General features: G+C 38.1%; 1 protein-coding gene and 1 pseudogene across 1 annotated transcript; both read left to right on the top strand.

Annotated features, from left to right (window-relative positions):
• The first annotated feature begins 8,426 nt into the window (after window positions 1-8,426).
• Window positions 8,427-9,551, top strand: LOC129653762 (olfactory receptor 8B3-like). The gene has a single exon (XM_055583456.1). The coding sequence runs from the start codon at window positions 8,547-8,549 to the stop codon at window positions 9,549-9,551; it is 1,005 nt and encodes a 334-aa protein (XP_055439431.1). The 5' UTR covers window positions 8,427-8,546.
• A 9,881-nt stretch (window positions 9,552-19,432) lies between these two features.
• On the top strand, window positions 19,433-20,370 carry LOC129653761 (olfactory receptor 8B3-like; annotated as a pseudogene).
• The last annotated feature ends 337 nt before the right edge of the window (window positions 20,371-20,707 follow it).

The raw sequence follows: 20,707 nt of genomic DNA, 5'->3' as shown, positions 1-20,707 counted from the left end.
GCTAATAATATCCAAAATATAAAAATAACCTGTATTACTCAGCATCTAGAAAACAAAGAACCCAATTTAAAAATGGGTAGAGGTGTATTTTTTCAAAGACATATGGATGACTACCAGACCCATGAAACGATGTTCAGCTTCACTTATCTTCAGAGAAATGCAAATCAAATCCAAGGAGATACCTCATTACTGTCAGAATGGCAAAAAAAAAAAGGCAATAAGCAAAAACTGTTGGTAAAGATGTATGGAAAAGGGAACTCTCGTGCACTGTTGGTGGCATGTAAACACAATGGAAAACAGTATGAAGGTTCCTCAAAAATTAAAAATAGAACTACTATACAGTTCAGCCACTCCACTCCTGAGCATTTACCTAAAAGAAACAAAATCACCAATTCAAAAATATATACATACCCTGAAGTTCATTGAAGCATTATTGGCCAAGATATGTATGCCTAAAGGCTCAGTGATATAATGGACGATTGGATAAAGGAGACGTGGTATATATTTATACAATGGAATACTTCTCATACATAAAAAAGAATGAAATCTTGCTATTTGAGACAACATAAATAAACTTAGAGAATGTTAAGTGAAATAAGTCAGATAGAAGAAGACAAATACTGTATGATTTCACTTATATTTGGAATCTACAAAAGAGAAAAAATAAATGTGGGCAAGCAGAAACTGTTACAGATACAGAGAATAAACAGATTGTTGTCAGAGGGAAGGAAGAGGGGGCAGGAGAGAAGTTGGTGAGAGACTTTAAGAAATATAATCTTCCAGTTGCAAAATAAACAAGTGATAGGCATGAACAGTGTGGGAAATATAGTTGATTATTATATAGTATCTTTGAAAGGTGAAAGTTGGTAAAAAGACATATTGATGTTAATTTCAAAGTGTATCTGTTCAGTTCAGTTCAGTTGCTCAGTCGTGTCCAACTCTTTGTGACCCCAAGAATGGCAGCACACCAGGCCTCCCTGTCCATCACCAACTACCGGAGTTCCCCCAGACTCACGTCCATCGAGTCAGTGATGCCATCCAGCCATCTCATCCTCTGTTGTCCCCTTCTCCTCCTGCCCCCAATCCCTCCCAGCATCAGAGTCTTTTCCAATGAGTCAACTCTTTGCATGAGGTGGCCAAAGTACTGGAGTTTCAGCTTTAGCATCATTCCTTCCAAAGAAATCCCAGGGCCGATCTCCTTCAGAATGGACTGGTTGGATCTCCTTGCAGTCCAAGGGACTCTCAAGAGTCTTCTCCAACACCACAGTTCAAAAGCATCAATTCTTTGGCGCTCAGCCTTCTTCACAGTCCAACTCTCACATCCATACATGACCACAGGAAAAACCATAGCCTTGACTAGACGAACCTTTGTTGGCAAAGTAATGTTTCTGCTTTTGAATATGCTATCTAGGTTGGTCATAACTTTCCTTCCAAGGAGTAAGCGTCTTTTAATTTCATGGCTGCAGTCACCATCTGTAGTGATTTTGGAGCCCAGAAAAATAAAGTCTGACGCTGTTTCCACTGTTTCCCCATCTATTTCCCATGAAGTGATGGGACCAGAGGCCATGATCTTCGTTTTCTGAATGTTGAGCTTTAAGCCAACTTTTTCACCCTCCACTTTCACTTTCATCAAGAGGCTTTTGAGTTCCTCTTCACTTTCTGCCATAAGGGTGGTGTCATCTGCATATCTGAGGTTATTGATATTTCTCCCGGCAATCTTGATTCCAGCTTGTGTTTCTTCCAGTCCAGAGTTTCTCATGATGTACTCTGCATATAAGTTAAATAAGCAGGGTGACAATATACAGCCTTGATGTACTCCTTTTCCTATTTGGAACCAGTCTGTTGTTCCATGTCCAGTTCTAACTGTTGCTTCCTGACCTGCATACAAATTTCTCAAGAGGCAGATCAGGTGGTCTGATATTCCCATCTCTTTCAGAATTTTCCATAGTTTATTGTGATCCACACAGTCAAAGGCTTTGGCATAGTAGAAATAGCAAATCAGATTATTACCCATTCAGTTCAGTTCAGTCACTCAATCATGTCCAACTCTGCGACACCATGAATGCAGCATGCCAGGCCTCCCTGTCCATCACCAACTCCCGGAGTTCACTCAAACTCATGTGCATCAAGTCAGTGATGCCATCCAGCCATCTCATCCTCTGTCGTCCCCTTCTCCTCCTGCCCCCAATCCCTCCCAGCATCAGGGTCTTTTCCAATGAGTCAACTCTTCACATGAGGTGGCCAAAATACAGGAGTTTCAGCTTTAGCATTAGCCCTACCAATGAACACCCAGGACTCATCTCCTTTAGGATGGACTGGTTGGACCTCCTTGCAGTCCAAGGGACTCTCAAGTCTTCTCCAACACCACATTTCAAAAGCATCAATTCTTTGGCACTCAGCTTTCTTCACAGTCCAACCCTCACATCCATACATGACCACTGGAAAAACCATAGCCTTGACTAGACGGACCTTTGTTGGCAAAGTAATTACCCATTAGGAACTAATATAATATTGTTGGTAAGTTATACCTTAAAAGCAAACAAACTAAAAAATGTATAGAAAAATATATCAGATTTATGGTTACCAAAGGCAGGGATCTGGAGAGAAGGGCAAGTGGATAAAGATAGGACAAATATCCTGTTCTAATATAAATAAGTACTTGATGTAATATACAATATGATAAATACAAATAACACTGCTAATTGTTTTCTGTGAAAGTTGTTAAGAGAGGAAATCCTTAGAGTTCTCACTACAAAGAAAAAGGATACTTTTTTCCCTTTTATTTGGTATCCATATCAGATGACGGATGTTCTTATTGTGGTTTTTTACTTCATGATGCATGTAAATCAAATCATTATACTGTACACCTTAATCTTACACAATGCTCTATGAAAAAAAGTGAAAGTGTTAGTTTATCAGTAGTGTTTGTGATTCAGTTTGTGATTGCATAGACTGTAGCCCAGAAACTCCATGGAATTCTCCAGATAAGAATATTGCAGTAGGTAGCCATTCCCTTATCCAGGAGATCTTTCCATCCCAGGGATTGAATCCAGGTCCCTGCATTGCAGGCAAATTTTTCAGCATCTAAGCCAACAAAGAAGCAGATTATATTTCAAAACCCAGAAGAAATGAATAAAATGGAAAAAAAATTCCATGTGTTTGGATTTGAATATATCTTGGATACTATGCACTTATCAGATATATCATTTATAAGCATTTCTTCCATTCTGCTAGTCCTCTATTCATTCTCTTGATGATATCTTTGAAACCTCAAAAGTTTTTAATTTCATATTGTTCAACATCCACTTTTTTTTTGTTTTGCTTTTTTCATTTGTCCTTTATTAGTCATATCTACGGCTAAGGCAATGGCACCCCACTCCAGTACTCTTGCCTGGAAAATCCCATGGACAGAGGAGCTGGTGGGCTGCAGCCATGGGGTCGCTAAGAGTCAGACACGACTGAATGACTTCATTTTCACTTTTCACTTTAATGCTTTGGAGAAGGAAATGGCAACCCACTCCAGTGTTCTTGCCTGCAGAATCCCAGGGACAGGGGAGCCTGGTGGGCTTCCGTCTATGGGGTCGCACAGAGATGGACACGACTGAAGCGACTTAGCAGCAGCAGCAGCAGCAGTCATATCTAAGAACCATTGCCCATCCCAAAGTCAAAAAGATTTACTCTGATGTTTTCTTCTAGGAGTTTAATAATATTACCTTTCATAATTAGATATAAGGTTTATTATTAATTGTTTCTTACTTTGTGGAATGCTCCAAATTCTTTCTTTTAAAACAGACTTAATTATTTTAATAGGTTTTGTTGAAAAGACTTCCCTCTCTACCACATAATCTTGGCATCCCTGTTGAAAATCAAGTGAACATAAATGGAGTGGCTTATTTTCAGACTCCCTGAGATATATATATATATATATATGTTTTTCCATCACATGTGTGTATGTAAATGCAGTGAATTCATATCTGTGCTCTAAATGTTCATTTTCTTTCACTTCATTTCTCTAATGTGCTTGCATCACTATTTTAAAATATATTTATTTAAAATAGTTTTATTTCCATTGGGTAAAAACAGAGGTGGACATGGTGTTATAATATTTTCAAACTACAATTTTCATCATTGGTGACCATCGTGAACAGTAAGACAGAGGATAGAGAGGTAAAGGTAAGAACTTTTACACTTTTTCTCTCCTGAACTCTTTTCTAGAACAGCCGCTTCCCTTATCTATTAATATTCCTCAATAGAACTAAAAGCCTTCTTCCAAGGAGATAATAGGAAGTGAAAGTAGAAGGAGAAACAATTACCAATATGTTCTCCATCAGTTCAGTTTAGTTGCTCAGTCGTGTCTGACTCTTTCCAACACCATGGACTGCAGCACTCCAGGCCTCCCTGTCCATCACCAACTCCCAGGGTTTACTCAAACTCATGTCCATTGAGTCGGTGATGCCATCCAACCATCTCATCCTCTGTCATCCCCTTCTCCTCCGACCTTCAATCTTTCCCAGCATCAGGGTCTTTACTAGTAAGTCAGTTCTTCATATCAGGTGGCCAAAGTACTAGAGTTTCAGTTTCAACAACAGTCCTTCCAATGACTATCCAGGACTGATTTCCTTTAGGATGGGCTGGTTGGATCTCCTTGCAGTCTAAGGGACACTCAAGAGTTTTCTCCAACACCACCATTGAAAACCATCAATTCTTTGGCACTCAGCTTTCTTTACACTCCAACTCTTCTTAAACGACTACTGGAAAAACCATAGCCTTGACTAGATAGACCTTTGTTGGCAAAGATATATCTCGGCTTTTCAATATGCTATCTAGGTTGGTCATAACTTTCCTTCCAAGGAGGAAGCATCTTTTAATTTCATGTCTACAATCACCTTCTGTAGTGACTTTGGAGCCCCAGAAAATAAACTCTATCACTGTTTCCACTATTTCCCCATCTATTTGCCATGAAGTGATGGGACCGGATGCCAAGATCTTAGTTTTCTGAATGTTGAGCCTCAAGCCAACTTTTTCACTCTCCTATTTCACTTTCATCAAGAGGCTTTTTAGTTCTTCTTCACTTTCTGCCATAAGGGTGGTTTCATCTGCATATCTGAGGTTATTGATATTTCTCCCAGCAGTCTTGATTCCAACTTGTGTTTCATTCATCAGCCCAGCATTTCTCATGATGTACTCTGCATATAGTTAAATAAGCAGGGTGACAATATACAGCCTTAACATACTCCTTTCCCAACTTGGAACCAGTCTGTTGTTCCATGTCCCTTTCTGTTGTTTCATGACCTGCATACAGGTTTCTCAAGAGGCACATCAGATGGTCTGGTATTCCCATCTCTTTAAGATTTTTCCACACTTTGTGGTGATCCACACAGTCAAAGGCTTTGGCATAGTCAATAAAGCAGAACTAGATGTTTTTCTGGAACTCTCTTGCTTTTTTGATAATCCAGTGGATGTTGGAATTTTGATCTCTGGTTCCTCTGCCTTTTCTAAAACCAGCTTGAACATCTGGAAGTTCACGGTTCACGTATAGTTGAAGTCTGGCTTGGGGAATTTTGAGCATTACTTTACTAGCGTGTGAGATGAGTGCAATTGTGCGGTAGTTTGAGCATTCTTTGGCATTGCCCTTCTTTGGGATTGGAATGAAAACTGACCTTTTCCAGTCCTGTGGCTACTGCTGAGTTTTCCAAATTTGCTGGCATATTGAGTGCAGCACTTTCACCGCATCATCTTTTAGGATTTGGAATAGCTCCACTGAAATTCCATCACCTCCACTAGCTTTGTTCGTAGTGATGCTTCCTAAGGCCCACTTTACTTCGCATTCCAGGATGTCTGGCTCTAGGTGAGTGATCATACCATTGTGATTATCTGGGTTGTGAAGATCTTTTTTATATAGTTCTTCTGTGTATTCTTGCCACCTCTTCTTAATATCTTCTGCTTCTCTTATATCCATGCCATTTCTGTCCTTTATTGAACCCATCTTTGCATGAAATGTTCCCTTGGTATCTATAATTTTCTTGACGAGATCTCTAGTCTTTCCCATTCTATTGTTTTCCTCTATTTCTTTGCACTAATCACTGAGGAAGGCTTTCTTATCTCTCCTTTCTATTCTTTGTAACTCTGCATTCAAATGGGTAGATCTTTCCTTTTCTCCTTTGCTTTTTGCTTCTCTTCTTTTCTCAGCTATTTGTAAGGCCTCCTCAGATGGCCATTTTGCTTTTTTGCATTTCTTTTTCGTGGGGATGGTCTTGCTCCCTGTCTCCTGTAGAATGTCATGAAACTCCGTTCATAGTTCTTCAGGCACTCTGTCTATCAGATCTAATCCCTTGAATCTATTTCTCACTTCCACTGTATAATCATAAGGGATTTGACTTAGGTCATTCCTGATGGTCTAGTAGTTTTAAAGCTGGTCACAAGTCTGCCATTTGAGAAGCCTCAAAATTGAAGTTAAATTTGTTTCATTTTTAGATAAGGTAAATGTTCTTCCATATTAGTTTTTATTCTGTAAGAATATTATAGAAAAAATGACTGAGCAACTAAACTGTGCAACTGTTACAGTTTAATGTTGGAAGAAGGAAAGCAAGATTCACAACCGCCTAACTCCATAGTCCCTAGTGATTTCTATAGTGAGAAGAAACTGATAACTTCAGTTACTGAATTTTTACAGAAAGTGACCCAACAGGAGAATCAGGAAGAAATTTCAGGTGTGTGTTAGAGTTATAAACTGTAAATGTATAAAATATAGAAGGGACATCTGTGCTGTATGCTTAAGAGTCGTGTCCATCTCTTGTGACCCCTTAGGTTGTAGCCTGCCAGACTGCTCTGTCCATGGGATTTTCCAGGCAAGAATATTGTTGTGAGTTGCCATTCCCTTCTCCAGGGTCTCCTGCATTGCAGGCAGACTCTTTACCAACTGAGCTATGAGGGAAGCCCCCATAGAAGGGACATAGAGTATTGCAAATTATTTCAGTGATTTCCCACCAGACAGAAGAAGTAAAATGAGTTATTTCAACATTTTAAAACATTGAGATAAAGAAATAAAGAAACTTGAAAGTGGGACCCTTCGAGAAAACACATTCATTTAAGAAATGGACATAAAGAGGGAATGAAACAATGCAGTAGCTTTCTCTTCAGATGTGTAGATAATGAGGAGACAGGAATTCACTTTGATCCACCTGAGAATATTCAATCCCTAGAGTAAAGTGAAAATGGTTAAAAGAGTGAGTCCCTAAGGAACTAAAGACAGATCATGAACCATGTATATAGTTTCCTTCTTTTTTTGTTTTAATATATGATCTATTCCCTGGGGAATTGTTGGAGCAAACCTCTAGTCTGTTTTTAACCATGTGGGTTACATCATTACACTCATATTAAATCTTCTGTGTCTAATCAAGTTGCAAGTGAGGTAATAAAATGCGTTATTTTCCTCTACCTCTTGAGGGGACTGAAAATAACCAGAAATTATGGTAGTTCATAAAGTTTTTGTGGGCATACATCAATGCTGTCTCATTTTAGAGTCAAAAGAATCAAGCTTCAAGAACCTGACATAACATTTCCAGTACCAACAAGGTGAAGACTAATGATAAGGGGGCCAGCCCCGAGGTTTTCTGCCCTAAGGAGGGTAAGTTTCTGCATTCATCTTACATGCTGAATTCCATTTACAATACTTATTCCTTGTTCTGAGATGAAAATCCAGGGTCCATTGTTTCTCATTTTGTGTAGTTCTGGGAGTCAAGTGAAGCTAGTGGATGAATCTGTCGGAGAGGGATCAGAGACTGTTCAGAGACAGGAGGGGTCTCAAAGGACATATCAGTTAGAAAGTTTCCTCTAAGTAGGTGTAACTCTCACTCTTCTAACTTTATGGATTTTAACTCTGTGACAAGTGGAGTAACAACTCTTTTAGATTCTGGTCCCCTCATCTTGGATTAGAAAGCATATTTTTGGTTTAGACCATGTCACAGCTAATCTGCTTTAGAAGCCAGGCCCAGGTTGCTAGGATCACTGCCTTCAGTTATAGTGGTGAGGAGAAGAGTAGAAGAAAATAAGGAAATGTTGAAATGAGAGGAGAACAATTGTATCCTAATCCGTCCATCTTCCCCTTGGATTATCCAGCAGGTATGCTTGCATATGGCAGGACTGGCCTTCCCTCTGTAGACTGTTTGTGATGTACTTTGCTATATTTAGCTTATAACAGCTCTAATAAAGGTCAAGTCCACATCACTATGTATTGTAATAATGGTAAAGTCAGATTCTATGGGACCAGGTTGGGATAGTGTCAGGCATTCCCAGTGTGTATACTCTTTTGTTCTGGGCTTCCCCGGTGGCTCAGTGGTATAGAACCCTCCTGCTAGTGCAAGAGATGTGGTTTGATCCCTGGCTTGGGAAGAACCTCTGGTAAGGGAAATGGCAATTCACTCCAGTATTCTTGCCTGGGAAATTCCATGGACATGGGAACCTTGAGGGCTACAATCCATGGGATCACAAAAGAGTTGGACGCAACTTAATGACTAAACAAGAAAAGAACTGAGCTCTTTTTTGGGATGAGACACTATGGAAGAGCTGGGTTGTTCTCTAATGGAACCCTTTTGTCCTGTATCCACAGATTCCCTCAGAGAAGAATGGCTCCTGGAAATGACTCTTTTGTGACTGAATTCATTCTGTTGGGATTAACAGACCAACCTGATCTCCAACTCCCTCTGTTCCTACTGTTCCTAGGAATGTATATGATCACTATTCTGGGAAATTTGGGATTGATAATCCTAATCACACTGAATTCAAATCTGCACACCCCCATGTACTTTTTCCTCTTTAACTTGTCCTTCATAGATCTCTGTTATTCTTCTGTGTTTACACCCAGAATGATGATTAACTTCACATCAAAGAAGAATATTATTTCTTACATGGGGTGCATGACCCAGCTCTACTTCTTCTGTTTTTTTGTCATTTCTGAATGCTATGTGCTGACATCAATGGCCTACGACCGCTATGTGGCCATCTGTAACCCACTCTTGTATAATGTTGTTATGTCCCCTAAAGTGTGTTCCAACCTTGTGCTTGGTTCCTACTTGATGGCATTTTCTGGTGCCATGGCTCACACTGGATGCATGCTGAGACTGACCTTCTGTGATGCAAACACCATCAACCATTATTTCTGTGATGTCCACCCTTTGCTCCAGCTCTCCTGCACAAGTACCTATGTCAATGAGCTTGTAGTTTTCATTGTGGTGGGCATCAACATCATTGTGCCCAGTTTCATTATCTTTGTCTCTTATTGTCTCATCCTCACCAACATCCTTCAAATCAAGTCCACGGAGGGCAGGTCCAAAGCCTTCAGCACTTGTACTTCCCACATAATTGCTGTTTCTCTGTTCTTTGGATCAATGTCATTCATGTATCTCAAACCATCTTCTGCTGGTTCTATGGATGAGGAAAAAATCTCTTCTGTCTTTTACACCAATGTGGTTGCTATGATGAACCCCTTAATCTATAGTTTGAGAAATAAAGATGTGAAAACTGCTCTGAGAAAAACCCTGAGTAGGAGATAATTTTGAATAGAGTATCTCTCTCTGTGAAGTTGGTCAAGGGCAGAAAGTTTCTGTGTTTAATCATAGTAACTTTATTGACTATCTTATTTCTTTTTCACCATGTGGAAGGATAGCTGAGTCATCTCACAATTTATTTCCACTTTTTAGAATTGGTTTCTCATTTCTTACCACTAGCACAATTTCTCCCATTTATTAATACTCTTCAGAAAAATTTATTAAATCTGTTTATCAGTTTGAACTTTTTCCCTGTTGAAATAGAAGACTTGTCTACTGATGATTAAATTGGGGAACATTAGTTTGATGTTGTGTCTTTACAATTGTCTTATCTGACATTTGCCATTGGAAGCATGAATCAGACAATGTTTTCTCCTCTTTTCCTTCCAGTCTTCCTTGAGCAAGAATATATTTCGTTTAATCTCTGAGATATAAAGTTACATAATGGCTAAGTATAAAAAATTTTGTTTTTGTTGACAATGTACATTTTGCTTTTTTGACAAAGAATTTTCTTACTTTTACACAGCCAGTCCTACACATATCAGATTATTAACATATATTCCTGGATGGGAAAGTATAACTTAGAGTAGTAATTGCTTTATTTACAGTTGCATATTTCTTTTTTTTTTTAGCTTTTATTTTTTTTATTTTTTAAATTTTATTTTATTTAACTTTACAATATTGTATTGGTTTTGCCATATATCAAAATGCATCTGCCACAGGTATACATGTGTTCCCCATCCTGAACCCTCCTCCCTCCTCCCTCCCCATACCACCCCTCTGGGTCATCCCAGTGCACCAGCCCCAAGCATCCAGTATCGTGCATTGAACCTGGACTGGTGACTCATTTCATATATGATATTATACATATTTCAATGCCATTCTCCCAAATCACCCCACCCTCTCCCTCTCCCACCGAGTCCAAAAGACTGTTCTATACATCAGTGTCTCTTTTGCTGTCTCGCATACAGGGTTATTGTTACCATCTTTCTAAATTCCATATATATGCGTTAGTATACTGTATTGGTGTTTTTCTTTCTGGCTTACTTCACTCTGTATAATAGGCTCCAGTTTCATCCACCTCATTAGAACTGATTCAAATGTATTCTTGTTAATGGCTGAGTAATACTCCATTGTGTATATGTACCACAGCTTTCTTATCCATTCATCTGCTGATGGACATCTAGGTTGCTTCCATGTCCTGGCTATTATAAACAGTGCTGTGATGAACACTGGGGTACACATGTCTCTTTCAACTCTGGTTTCCTCAATGGGTATGCCCGGCAGTGGGATTGCTGGATCATAAGGCAGTTAGTTCTATTTCCAGTTTTTAAAGGAATCTCCACACTGTTCTCCATAGTGGCTGTACTAGTTTGCATTCCCACCAACAGTGTAAGAGGGTTCCCTTTTCTCCACACCCTCTCCAGCATTTATTGCTTGTAGACTTTTGGATCACAGCCATTCTGACTGGCATGAAATGGTACCACATAGTGGTTTGTATATTTCTTAATGAAGACATCTAGACTAAATTCAGTTTTATGTTTTAAAGTCTACTAATCTCAATATACTTTGCTTCTGCTTTTTCTCATTATTTTTGTTTAATTAAACATGGCACAGAGGAAAATATTCTAATTTGAAATTTGACTATGCTTTGTCCCTGAGTCACATGAATTTTTCTCAGGATCGGTTTTTGTTTTTGTTTTTGTTTTTTTCAGTTTTTTTGTTTCTTTGTTTGCTTATGAAAATAATTTATTTTGTCCATGTTGTTGAGAAATAGGAAGCCTTATGGACCTGAATACTGGGGAAATGACTGGCTCAAATAAGGACATTGTTTTTTCCAAAAAATTAAGAAAAAAAAAAAAAGGAACACTTTCAAGTGTTTGTAATTCAAGGAACAGGGTTAGGTAGATTAAAGAGTTCAGACTGTCATGAGGCCAAGGTCAACAAGCCACATTGCCAATAAATAAGAGGTCTTTGTGGGGATTTCTCATGAGGCTTAGGAATTGCATTTAAACATGGGTTTTTTTTACCTATTCCATCTAATACATTAAATGTTTAGTCCATAAAACTTTCATAGACTTATGATACACAGTGACCATACAATATTAATGTCTTTTGAGATGAAGGTAAAAAGGTTGTGACTACCTGTGAGGAAAAAGTTATAGGACATTTTTTTTCCCCTGAAGATAAACTATTAGTGATTAAAACTCAAATTAGGGATAAGGGATCTAGGAAATAAAATTTTGAAAATAAAAGACTCATTTTTATGATTCCCTTCTCTTTTTTCTGGAAGACCTAGAAATATGAAGGAGATCACAGGATTTCTACGGATAGAATGAAAAGTTATTTGATATTTAAAAAATTTAACTCTTCAACCTCCAACACTGTATGTGACCTGGGCAAAACTTTATCATTTCTGCTTTTGTTGGCTACTTCCTCATGGATCTTTCAGGTATAAAATACTCAAAATTCTTTTAGAAAATGATAATTTGAAAGGAATATTTGATGACTAATTCAAGTTATGACTTTTCTCAAATAGGATGTTGGATTACTTTCCTTTAGAGAAAATATGGGGAAATGGTTACTCTAAAATACTTACATGACTCTGTGCACAGTCTTTCAGTTGTGTCCTACTCTTTGTGACCCCAAAGACTGTAGCCCTCCAGACTCCTCTGCCCATGGGATTTTCCAGGCAAGGATACTGGAGTGGGTTGCATAGGTTTGTTGTATGTGGCCCTTATTATGCTGAGGTACCCTCTAGGCCTTGTATCTGTAGTGTAGTAGTTATCATGTTTGCCTCACATGTCAAAGATCCCTGGTTTGAAACAGGGCAGAAACAGACTTTCAGAAGCCTAAGGGTCTCTGCTACTCCCTAATTTCTATGGCTCAGTGATAAAGAATCTGCCTGCAAAGAAGGAGACCAAGGTTCGATCCCCAGGTTGGGAAGATCCCCTGGAGAAGGAAATGGCAACCCACTCCAGTATTCTTGCCTGGAGAATCCCATGGACTGAGGAGCCTGACGGGCTACAGTTCACAGTGGCACAAAGAGTTGGACAAAATTGAAGGGACTTAGCACACATGCACATGTACCCTCTATGACTTTCTGGAGAGTTTTTATCATAAATTGGTGCTGAATTTTGTCAAAAATTTATTGTACATCTATTGAGATACTCATATTGTTTTATTCTTTGATTGGTTGGTGTGGTATATCACATTGATTGATTTGGAGAATTTCAAAAATCCTTGCATCCCTGGGATGAATTCCAATTGATCATGGTGTGTGATCTTTTAAAAGTATTGTTGAATTCAGATTGGTAGAATTTTGTTGAGGAGTTTTGCATCTATTTTCATCAATGCTATTGGCCTATAATTTTCTTTTTTGTGCTATCTTTGTCTGGCTTTGGTTTCAGGTCTTGGTGGCCTCATAGAATGAGTTTAAAAGTTTTCCTTCCTTTGCAATTATTGGGAACAGTTTCAGGAGCATATGTATTAATTCTTCTGTAAATGTTTGGTAGAATTCCCGTTGAAATCATCAGGTCCTGGGCTTTTGTTTGTTGCTGCTGCTGCTGCTGCTAAGTTGCTTCAGTCATATCCGACTCTGTGCGACCCCATAGACGGCAGCCCAGCAGGCTCCCCCGTCCCTAAGATTCTCCAGGCAAGAACACTGAAGTGGGTTGCCATTTCCTTCTCCAATGCATGAAAGTGAAAAGTGAAAGTGAAGTCGCTCAGTCATGTCCGACCCTCAGCGACCCCATAGAGTGCAGCCTTCCAGGCTCCTCCATCCATGGGAATTTCCAGGCAAGAGTACTGGAGTGGGGTGCCATTTGTTTGTTGGGAGTATTTTAATCACAGTTTCAATTTTAGTACTTGTGATTGGTCTGTTCATATCTTCTATTTCTTCCTGGCTCAGTCTTGAGAGACTGTGCTTTTCTAAGAATTTGACCATTTCTTCCTGGTTGTCCATTCTATTGGCATACAGTTGCTCATCATAGTCTCATGGTTCTTTGTATCTCTGTGGAGTCATTTGTAACTTTTTACTTTTCATTTTTAATTTTATTGATTTGAGTCCCCTCCCTTTTTAATTTGAGTTTTGCTAAAGGTTTATCAATTTTGTTTATCTTTTCAAAGAACCATATTTTCATTTCATTGATCTTTGCAACTGCTTTCTTTGTCTATTGCATTTATTTCTGCTCTTATCTTTAGGATTTCTTTACTTCCACTAACGTTAGGTTGAGTATTACCTCACACCTGCCAGAATGGCTATCATCAAAAAAATCCACAAAGAATAAATGCTGGAAAAGATGTGGAGAGAAGGGAATCCTTCTACACTGCTGGTGGGAATGTATGGCAGTTCTTAAAAAAAAAAAAAAAGAACTACCATATGACACTGCAATCCCACCCCTGGGTATATATTGGAGAAAAGCATCAACTGAACAGATAAACATGCACCCCAATGTTCATTTCATCACTATTTACAATAGCCAAGACATGGAAGCAATCTAAATATCCATTAATAGAGGGATGGATAAAGAAGTCATGGTGCATATATACAATGGAATACTACTCAGCCATTAAAAACGAATGAAATAATGCCATTCACAGAAACATGGACGGATCTAGAGATTGTCATACCGAACGAAGTACATCAGACACAGAAGAGGAAATATCATATGAAATCCCTTATATATGAAATCCAACAAGAAATAATGCAAATAAACTTACAGAACAGAAAGTGATTCACAGAGTTAGAGAATGAACTAATGGTTGCTGGGGGAAGGATGGGAGGAAGAGATAGTTAGGGAGTTTGGAATGGATTTGTGCACACTGCTGTATTTGAAAATGGATAACCAACAAGGACCTCTGGTATACCACAGGGAACTCTACCTAATGCTATGTGACAGCTTGGATAGGAGAGGAGTTTGGGGAAGAATGGAAAAATGTATGTATATGGCTGAGTCTTTTCACTGTCAACTGAAACTATCACAATATTGTGAATGAGCTATACTCCAATAGAAATTAAAATTTTAAATAAAAAAAAGAACTGTTTTCCTTACTTATTAACATTCCTCTGAGGAACTCAAAGTCTTCTCAGAGTGACATAAGAGGAGGTGAAATTAGATTGCAAAATAATTACCAATTTGTTCTCCCATAGTATTATAAATTTTTCTGCAATTAAAATTTTAGGCATACATTTCAAGGATCTTAATCTGATTTTTAAAATTTTTCTTAAGAGCCCTCATTTGGGAAATTCACTAAAGCAATTTTTTTTTTAATTAATTCAAATCTTATCCAAGTCAAAATTTCCCACCAATGGGAGCTGGTTGCTTAAAATATCTTGAAAACATTTAAAAATATTTCCAAAACATTTCCCAACGATAAAATCCTCATTCTCTGACAAGGACCTACTCAGAGACAAATAACATTATTCCTTAATTCACAGGCCAGAATACTGCAGTGGGTAGACTTTACCTTCTCCAAGGGATCTTCCCAACCCAGGGACTGAACCCAGGTCTCCCACACTGCAGGTGGATTCTTTACCATTCTGGCCTAGAGAATTCCATGGATTGTATAACCCATGGGGTTGCAAAGAGTCTGACACGACTGAATGACTTTCACTTTCACTTAATTCACAGGGAGAATTATCAGAGATTGATTTTTCACACTCTGATAGTTTTGATTCTGAAGGCTATTGTTACTTTTAGGGCAGATGCTATTTGTAAGAAGGCTTTCTTTTCCCATTTAGGAAAAAAAAAAAAAAAAGATCTTTAGACCCAGTGCTTTTTTTCCTCATTTATCATTTATTATGCTGTTGTTTTTTTTTTTTAAATTTCTAACAAATCTAACAAATCTCAGAGGCAAGATATTTTTCCTGTAAGTGTTGATCATTGATAGGATAGTTGATACCCTAAATAGAGTAAACCCGATTATTGCACTTCTTTTCAAATAATGCATGTACTGTTACACTGTGGGATTTGTTAAGACACATTTCTGCATCATATTTTTCATTCTTTCATTTGTTCAGAAACTTCTGGCTATGGAATTTTTTGAGGAAATGCAAGGGCACTCAGATACGGCCACTTGGTTCTGAAGAGGACGTGAAAACTGAGCCCTGATCACATGAACTGACAGGTCCATTTTCTGCTTCATTATCTTTACTTAGGGCCTCAGAAGCACAGTCCACTTAGTCAGCTCTTAATACATCATAACTTCCACTGGGATCTTTACTGTGTATAATTATACTTTCTTTGAGATGGAGAGCCAGGACTGGTACAAGGATTTCCCTGAAGAGAGTCTAGTGTCTCTTATTTAATATTAATATCATAAGCATTTGTAAAGTTTCCTGGGGTATTTCTAACCTCTGTGTATATAATTAGTAATTTTTTCTATACATTGGATTCTTTTTCAAAATGCTATATCATGTATCATACCTTCTTACCTAATTTAGTTAGACTAGTAGATTTAAATATTACACAATATATTTGAAAGCTTATAAACAAGAGGTAGGGAGCTATGAAAAAAATTAAAAAAAAAACCAAAAATTTTAGATGGCATACTCTTAATATTTATTCATTAGAAATTCAGTGCCTATTGGTCTTTTCCATCTCTCTCTCTCAGGAGTTGTTATGAAAATAAATAAATCACTTAATTTTGGTAGCACAAGTCACTGTTTTGTGTGTGAGGAACTACTTTTTGAGCAAATTGAAGACATTCTTTTGAGAATTTGATGCTTTTCTCTTAATAAGAGAAGCCTCTTATATTGCAAAATGATTATCTTCCCCTTCCTTCCACTAAATGTAAGCAATGTGTGTATAAATATAGACATATAAACATTTATTTTTCACATACAAACACATATATATTTCTAAAATAGGTAGAACTTACCAAAGCAATTGCATTGTCTCAGAAAAGTAAACCTTCTCTAATTTTCCTTAATATGGTTTTAAGAAGGTTACATTTTTTACAATAGTTAATTTGTGCAAAAGACTTCATAAATCAAATTGGTCTTTTCATGGCTTCTCATCAAAGATAACTCTGACTCAATTTCTTATTTAGTTTTAACCAATATGTAATCATAATTTTGAGAAGTATATTTTTATTACATTGCTTGAATTTTCAAGTGGGTAATGGAGAACCATCAGTGGTACTTGAACTAGAGAGAGATACAGCAATGATTTCAGACTTCGGTGTTTATGGCTAAATAAGAGTGAGTATGTTCAAAAATGCTAAAATAATCATTGCTGCTAAGTCACTTCAGTCGTGTTCAACTCTGTGCGACCCCATAGATGGCAGCCCACTAGGCTCCCCCCTCCCTGGGATTCTCCAGGCAAGAACACTGGAGTGGGTTGCCATTTCCTTCTTCAATGCATGAAAGTGAAAAGTGAAAGTGAAGTCTTTCAGTCGTCCCCAACTCTTAGCGACCCCATGGACTGCAGCCTACCAGGCTCCTCCGTCCATGGGATTTTCCAGGCAAGAGTACTGGAGTGGGGTGCCATTGCTTCTCCAAAAATAATCATTAGAAGCCACTAAAGTTCAGTATTACAGTAGTTCAGTTTAAACATCCAAAGTCAGAAATTGTGTGGTGGCTAAGGAACATGGGTGGAGGTCATTGTGGTTGCAGATGTTGTGATTTGGTATAAGAGAAATGCTGAATATGTTCTGATGGCTCTTAGAGAAAAATAACATGATTTTCAGAAATATTTATTGATTTTCTTCTAGGTGCTCTGCATTGTCTTAGATCTGGGAGCCATATAGTAAACAAAGTAGAAGAAATATTCTTCTTTATAGAGTTTACAGTTTCTAGAGGAGCACAGATAATCAGGTGGCAAAAAGTTCTGATGAGTGCTATGGTGGAGAACCTAGTGAAATTTATAAGCATGGATAATGACAGCTGTCATTTATTGACTATTTACCATATTCCAGGTACTTTCTTAACCAGTTCACTTAAGCTTTTCCCATTAAATCAACACAGTATTTCAATCAAACAGAAGCTGTTTCTACCATCACTATTTTACAGGATGGAACAGAAAGAGAAGTCACTTGCCCAAAGAATTATAGTTTCTAAGTAGGAAATTAAGGTTCACAACACTATCTCTAACTCCATAGTCCCTATTCTTTTCTGTGATGAGAAGAAATTGATACCCCTCAGTTGCTGAAATGTAACAGAAAATGACCCAGTGGGAAAATCAGGTAAAAATTTCAAGTAAGTTTTTAAAAGCATAAACTATAGAGGAATGTTGTTGTTGAGTTGCTAAGTCTTGTCTGACTCTGTAACACCATGGACTGTAAACCACCAGGCTCCTCTGTTCATGGGATTTCCAGGTAAGAATACTGGAAGAGGTTGCCATTTCCTTCTCCAGGAGATCTTCCTGACCCAGGGATCAAACCTGTGTCTTTTGCATTGGCAGGCAGTTTCTTTCCCACTGAGCCACTGGGGAAGCTCCATAGAAGGAGTATACAACATTGCAAATTATTTCAGAGATATTCTAGAGAGAGAAGAACTGAAATGAGTTGCTGCAACACTTGAAAATTTTCAGATAAAGAAATAAGGAAACCTGGAAATAGGAGCCTTACAGAGAATATGTCCACTGGGGAAATGGGAATAAGAAGGAACAAAATAATGTATTAGTTTTTCCTTAGAGGTGAAGGTAATGAGGAGATGAGAGGTTACTTCAAATCTACACTGAGGGATGTACAATACCTAAAAAAAAAAGGAGTAAAGCAGTGAGACCACTAGAAACAAAAGACAGGTCATGATCCAAGATATATAATTGCCTTATTCCCAAGTATACATATAACCTACACACTGAGGAAAAGACTGAACAAGTTTCTAGCCTATTTTTAACCAAAGGCATCCCATCATTACACACACATTAAATCTTCTGTGTCTAATCAGGGAGCAAGTGTAATAATAAAAACCCTTTTTTATTTCTCTGCTGCTCAAAAGGACTGAACATAATTATCAGATATTACATTAGTTAAGAAAAATTTCCAAGGAATATGTCAATTTAAGTCAGGCTGTCTCCCTTAGAATCAAAGGAATTAAGGCTTAAGAATCTGAAAATGCATTTCCAGTATCAACTGGGTAGAGACCACTGATAAAAGAGCCAGTCCAGAAGTTTTCTGAACTAAGGGGGGTAAGTTTCTGAATTCAAATTACAACATATAATCCTTGTTTTGAGACAAAAATCCAAGGATCTAAATATGTCCATTTTTTCCCATTTTGTGTAGTTCTGAGACTCAAGTGAAGCTTGTGGGAAAATCTCTTCAGGGGATTGGTCAGAGAATATTCAGATTTATTCAGGGGCTCAAAGAGTATATCAATCAGGAAGTCTCCTCTAAGTAGGTGGAACTCTCAGTCTTCTACCTTTGTAGCTTTTACTGTCTGGCAGGGGAAATAACTTAACCGCATGAGGATTCTGGTGCCTTCATTTTTATTAGAAACAGTGTTCTTGGTTCCTACCAGTCAAGACTAATCTGCATTAGAAGCTAGCGCCAGATTGCTAGGAAGACTGCCTCCAATTTTCCTGGTGAGGGAAGAGTTCAGGTGAATGAGGAAACGTTGAGAGGAAAGTAATACAATCCAGTCCTGATCAACAGTTCTTCTCCCTTGGTTTTTCCAGCGTCATCATTGCCTATTGTCTTCCCACTATAGGCTAAGTTTGTGATGTCTTTGCTATATTAGCTTATAAAAGCTCTGATAAAATGAAAGTCCATTTCACTCTGTATCATGATAATGGTAAAGGTAAACTCCACGGGTCTAGGTAGGGTCTAAGCTCATCCATTGACAGTGTATACACTCTATTGTAGGATGAAATATTATGGCAACAACTGAGGTGTTTTCTAATGTTACTCTTTTCTCCTGAGTCCACAGATTCCTTTAGAGAAGAATGGCTCCTATAAATGACTCTTTTGTGACTGAATTCGTTCTGTTGAGATTAACAGACCAACCATATCTCCAACTCCCCCTGTTTTTCCTGTTTGTCATAATGCAATGATCACTGTGATAGGGAATTTGGGATTGATAATTCTAACTGGGCTAAATTCACACCTACACACCCCCGAGTACTTTTTCCTCTTTAACTTGTCCTTCATAAATCTCTGTTATTCTTCTGTGATTACACCCAAAATGTTGATTAACTTCACATCAAAGAAGAATATTATTTCTTACATGGGGTGCACGACTCAGCTTTATTTTTTCTGTGTTGTTGTCGTTGTTGTTTTCCTGAGATCTATGCACTGACATCAGTGGCCTATGATCGCTATGTGGCCATCTGCAACCCACTTTTGTATAATGTTGTTATGTTTCCTAAAGTGTGTTCCAGCCTTATACTTGGTTCCTAGTTGGTGGCATTTTCTTGTGCCATGGCTCACACTGGATGCATGCTGAGACTGACCTTCTGTGATGCAAACACCATCAACCATTACTTTTGTGACATCCACTCTCTGTTCCAGCTCTCCTGCACAAGTCCCTACATCAATGAGCTGGAACTTTTCATTGTGGTAGGTATTAACATCATTATACCCAATCTCACCATTTTGTCTCTTACTGCTCATCCTCACCAACATCCTCCTCACATGCTCCACAGAGGGCAGGTCCAAAGTCTTCAATACCTGCAGTTCCCAAATCATTGCTGTTTCTCTGTTCTTTGGATCATGCATATTTATGTATATCAAACCATCTTCTGCTGGGTCTATGAATGAGAGAAAGATCTCTTCTCTCTTTTACATCAATGTGGTTGCCATGATGAATCCATTAATCTACAGCTTGAGAAATAAAGATGTGAAAACTGCTCTGAGAAAAACTCTGAGTAGGAGACAAATTTAATTAGAAATCATTTCTCTGTGCAATTAGTCACAGGGCAGGAATTTTCTGTGTTTAAAATAACTTTATTGACAATTTTCTTTTTTCTTTCTCACCGTGTTGAAGATAATTTGAATCTTCTCTTATTTTCAGTTTTTGGAGAGTAGGTCTCCTCTTTCCACATGGTTTGCACAATTTCCTTTCCTCTTTTCCCACTTACTAATACTAGTAAGAAGAAAGGCATCTCTGGGTTTTTTTCTTTATCATTTCCAGTGATTTTGTCTCTGGAAATACGAGACTGTTCTATAGATGATGAAATCAGTTCAGTTCAGTTCAGTTGCTCAGCCGTGTCCGACTCTTT

This window comes from Bubalus kerabau, chromosome 5, assembly GCF_029407905.1.
Source record: "Bubalus kerabau isolate K-KA32 ecotype Philippines breed swamp buffalo chromosome 5, PCC_UOA_SB_1v2, whole genome shotgun sequence".
NCBI lineage: Eukaryota > Metazoa > Chordata > Mammalia > Artiodactyla > Bovidae > Bubalus > Bubalus kerabau.
Note: the sequence above shows the minus strand (reverse complement) of the source record. Positions and strands in the feature narration are given on the sequence as shown.